At 33.6% G+C, this 4985-nt stretch overlaps 1 protein-coding gene across 1 annotated transcript; it reads right to left on the bottom strand.

Moving 5' to 3' along the window:
• Window positions 1–3874: 3874 nt before the first annotated feature.
• On the bottom strand, window positions 3875–4441 carry LOC142169730 (cell wall / vacuolar inhibitor of fructosidase 2-like). Its single transcript, XM_075231633.1, has one exon. It carries the CDS (start codon window positions 4439–4441, stop codon window positions 3875–3877), a length of 567 nt encoding a protein of 188 aa, XP_075087734.1.
• Window positions 4442–4985: the final 544 nt, after the last annotated feature.

The following is a 4985-nucleotide window of genomic DNA, read 5'->3' as shown; positions in this document are numbered from 1 at the left end:
GATCTGGATCTGACGGATACGCCGGAATTTATGGCTTCTTCTCCCTCTTTATATCTCACACATGAGTGTATTAGTTTGGCCGGAAACTTATTCTGCCACCTATTCTTTTCACGCCAGAAAAAGGAGTCGCCTCTTTCTCCTCTACTGCCTTTCACGCCGAAAAATTATTGTATAAATATAATGTATTTTGTATTTCGTCAGAAATTTATAGTGTATTTTATATTTTTGCCGGAGATCTGACGGGATTTGATTGTTTTCTCCATTTTTAAATACATTGTATTTTGCATTCTCGTCGAAGATTTGACTGTATTCTTCATTTTAGTGTAAATACAGTATCTTTTTAAAAGGATTTGAATGTATTCTTCATTTTTAGTATAAATATAGTGGTATTTTATATTTCATCGGAGATCCAACCGGGTTGGATTTTATTCTTCCTTTTTAAATACATTGTTTGTTGTATTTTTGCCAAAGATTTGACCAGATTTGACTGTATTCTTCATTTCATCATTTTTAGCTTAAACTGCATGCAAATACAGTCGAACGTTCAAACTTGCGACATCAAAGGATGGATGTTTTTGCGTAGCCTATTTGTAATGACTCAACCGGTCATTTTAACTTTTAGAACCTCGTACCCCTAAATAAGACTCCATGTATGTGCTTATATTAATTTATAACTTGAGGGGATGGTTGGTTCGGGATTTGGAAGTGTTAGGGTTGAAATCGGAACACTTGGTTCCTTAGTTTGGCTTTAAAGGCTCAAGTTTGACTTCGATCAATATTTTGAGAAAACGACCCCGAAATCGAGATTTGACGGTTCCAATAGGTTCGCATGATGATTTTGGACTTGGGCGTATATTCGAATTGGGTTTTGGACAACCCAGAAGCGTTTCAGCGCTTAATAGTGAAAATTAACTATTTGAATGTTTAATGTTCTTTAAATTTGGTTTGGACAAGTTTTTGGATAATTGAAGTCCGTTTGGAATTCCGAGCCCGAGAATAGCTCTGTACGGTGATTTAAGACTTGCACGCAAAATTTGGTATCATTATGAGTAGTATAAGTATATTTCGGTGCGTTTGGAGTAAGTTTGAAGAATTTAAAATTTCTAAGTTGAATCAATTTGGTTTGAGGTATGATTCTTAGTATTGATGTTGTTTTACACATTTTGAGGGTGCGAGCGAGTCCTTTTTATGATTTCAAACTTGTTGGTATATTTGAGTGGGGTCCCGGAGGCCTCGGGTGTTAATCGGACGAGGCTCGGACCAATTTTGGAAGTTGGAGCAACAGCTGAAGCTTCCAGCTTCTGCTGCAATCGCACCTGCACTCGGGTAGCCGTAGGTGCCAGCTCGCAGAAACGATCCCCAAGCCGCAGATGCGAGAAAAAGGAGAGGCTGGCACAAGCCGCAGAAGCGGGATTTTTGGGCGCACTTGCGACCGCGTAGGTGCGAAGCAAGGAGCGTAAAAGCGGAAACATGCGCAAGTGTGAAGGTTTGGGTGCACCTGCGGTTGCGCAGAATCGACCACTTTGTTCGCAGGTGCAAAAAAGGTTGTTGGACAGAATGTTAAAAGGGGCGAGTCTCAGTCATTTTTAGTCTGTATGTCCTCCATTGTTTTGGTGATTTTGGAGCTTTTTGAGAGGGGATTTCAACTAGCAACTTGAAGGTATGTTTATTCTTTACACTTTGAGTTAAATACATAGATTATGAGTAGATTATAACCTGTAAATGGTGGAAATCAAGGGTTAGAGGAAAAATCTAGATTTGTATAAAAATAAGATTTTAACCACGAAAATGGCTATGGAGTTGGATGAAAATTGTATATTTGAGTTCTTGAGGTTATGGGTAACGATTTCCTCTGAATATTTTCGGAATCCGAGCACGTGGGCCCGGGATGAATTTTAAGAATTTTACCATTTTGGGTTGGGTAATTAATTTAATAGTCTAATTTTCAATTATTAAGCATGTATTAATTATTTTATATAACAATTGGATAGTTTCGGATTTTTCGTCACCGAATTGGGATTTTTACGCGACATCGTGATTGGAAGTGGGCTTGAGACAAGGTAAGTCTCTTTTCTAACCTTGTAAGAAGAAATTTACCCACATAGGTGATTTAAATTAATAATTGTTGCTAATTGTGGGGGGCTATATACGCACAAGGTGACGAGAGTCCGTACGTAGCTACTAATTTTGCTATGTCCCGGTAGTTTAGGACTCAAGCCATGAATTTCTTGTGATAATTGCATCTTTTATTTAATTAAATTACTAAAATTATATTGTAAATTGTTAGAGGAAATAGTAAAAGATCGAAACTTCATATACTTGAATTTAGTGTAAATTATTTAATTGTTAACAGAAATTGAATATCTTATGTGTTAATATTATTAATAACTTCTCATTCCGGAGGTTTTTGGGTAAATTATTTAATTGTTAACAGAAATTGAACAACTTATGTGCTAATATTATTAATAACTTCTCATTTTGGAGGTTCATAAGAAAATGTCCTCCTTTCTTGTGGAGCGGGCCGAACGCCTCAGCAGTATATTTTAATTGCAGCTTGTGAAGCTAATTGATAAATTTGAAATTAGTGAATTTTAAAGAATTAATTATTTCTGCTTGTTAAGAAAAATTATTATTGTTCACCTAAGAATCATGTTTAATTCAATATATTCTATTGTAATATTATTGACCCATAGTGAGTGTCAAAGTCGACCTCCCGTTACTACTTCTTCGAGATTAGGCTTCATACTTACTGGGTACACGTTGTTTACGTACTCATGCTACGTTTGCTGCACTTTTTTATCAAATTACTCAAATAAATAAATATGATTATCACACAATTTCTCAATCAAACAAAAATAATATATCAAAAAATATCTCTCAAATAAGGGTGGGTCAAGTCCTAACGAATCGGGTCAGCAGATTTTGGTTGGGTCTGGTTATTAATTATTTAAGAAGACAAAATAATGGTTCCGTTAAACTAAGGGCATGAATGAGCAAGTATTGGACGGATTGGGCATATTTGTGCCAAACTATTAACGACGGGTATATTTGTCCTAATTCGCATAGTTCACTGGCATATATGACCCTTTTCCGTTAATTCAATATATTCTATTGTAATATTATTGACCTATAGTGAGTGTCAAAGTCGACCTCTCGTCACTACTTCTTCGAGATTAAGCTTGATACTTACTGGGTATACGTTGTTTACGTACTTATGACCTGAGACAGGTACTATCGGAGGACCTATCGGCGCGCACCCACATTATTCAGAGGCTTAGTAGTGAGCTGCCTTTCTGAGCCGTTCTGCAGCAACTAGTGTCTCTTCTTGTATTTGTATTCTGTCTATTTTATTTCTGACAGTATTTAGAATTTTGTATAATCATCTAACTGTTCATACACTTGTGACACCAGGTCCTGGCACACACTAGTAGAATTAGTGGATTTAATTATTTTACTTGGGTATTAATTTATCTTAATTTCTTATATCTTTCTTAATTTTTTGAAATTTCGAAGAGTTTGATTACTTGGATAATTTTTAAAGAATTGAATATATGTTTAAATCATTAGTTGGCTTTCCTAGCTGGAATGTTGGGCGCCATCACGATCTATAGGTGAATTTGGATCGTGACACTATTGGTTAGAAATATCCGAAAACATTAGAAAAATGGATGTGCTCAAGAGCCCAAAATTGACTTATTTCATGAGGATCAAACGATAAAATAGTGGGATAATTTTTTAACAATTTATTGTAAATAGTGAATTTTATTTTACTGCCTTAATCTTTTAGGTTAAGCATAAAATTATTTTTACCTTTAGTATAAACCATTAAACATCAATAACAATATCCCAAAAAGGAAGAGCTTGTTTTACTTTTCTATACCATTGTTTTATAGGGTGCGGCTAAAGATAACGACTTTACAATCATTTGAAAATTGTCTAACAAACTCAATGTTATATCATTAAAATGAAAAAAATCATCACTCCTGGCTTTTAATGGATCCTTGCGAACTGAATGCCATTCAGTGAAAGACTCTTTATAAGTGACAGAAAAAGTTGTGGCACCACTTATACCATCATTCACCATATCAAAGTTATTCTCGTCTAAATATTTAATTGAACTTGTAATTTGTGACACAGCTAGATCATAATTATCCCGACAAATTTGAAGGCATTGCTGGAGAATTGGCTCCATTGGTTGCTTCAATATAATAAGAGTTTGATTATAAATGTTCTTAGCCTTGGTTAAAGACAATTGAATCATAATACACACCAAACCTTTCTTATCAGCAGAAGAACTTCTAGGATTCGCTCTAAGAAAACTGACACATAATTTGTAGTTTGTAGACTTTTTGCAAACATCTTCTGTCAAATCTCCAGAGGAACCAGCCACTAAAGATAGAAAGTTAAAGAAAATCACTATTGATGTTCTTATGTAATTCATTTTTTTTATAAATTTTTTTATATGTTATGATGAACTGTTCTTATAGAATATAGTATTCACGTTAATGTTGGTATTCCCCTAATGAGATTGTGGTAATCAGATTTTACTTCTTCTTTTTCTTGGGAAAAGAATTAAATGCTAGAAATAAATAACCTTCATTATTTAATGTGGATGAAATTTCACATAAGCAATTTTCTAAAGCAAGAATCATCTTTATCCCTTTCCCGTCTTTTACTAGTAAGTGTGTAGTGTTATCTACTAATTTAGGGGAATAATCAAAATTTTAGTTGATTTCATATTCCTAAATATTAGAATAATAACTAAATTAAAATTTCATCCAATATGAAATCTATTTATAAAGGATAAAAAGGCAAACGACATTTCGCGGACTTCATACATGGTTTAAATAAGAAAATATTTAATAATAATATTTTAATAGATTGTAGGGTTTTTAATATTAGAAAAATAATTAAGTTCCTTAATATTATGAAAATAATTAAATGACTATTCCTATATATTAGAAAAATATTCAAATGATTATTTT

Source organism: Nicotiana tabacum, chromosome 15, assembly GCF_000715075.1.
Source record: "Nicotiana tabacum cultivar K326 chromosome 15, ASM71507v2, whole genome shotgun sequence".
Classification (NCBI taxonomy): domain Eukaryota; kingdom Viridiplantae; phylum Streptophyta; class Magnoliopsida; order Solanales; family Solanaceae; genus Nicotiana; species Nicotiana tabacum.
The sequence above is the reverse complement of the archived record's forward strand: the minus strand, read 5'-3'. Positions and strand labels throughout refer to the sequence as shown.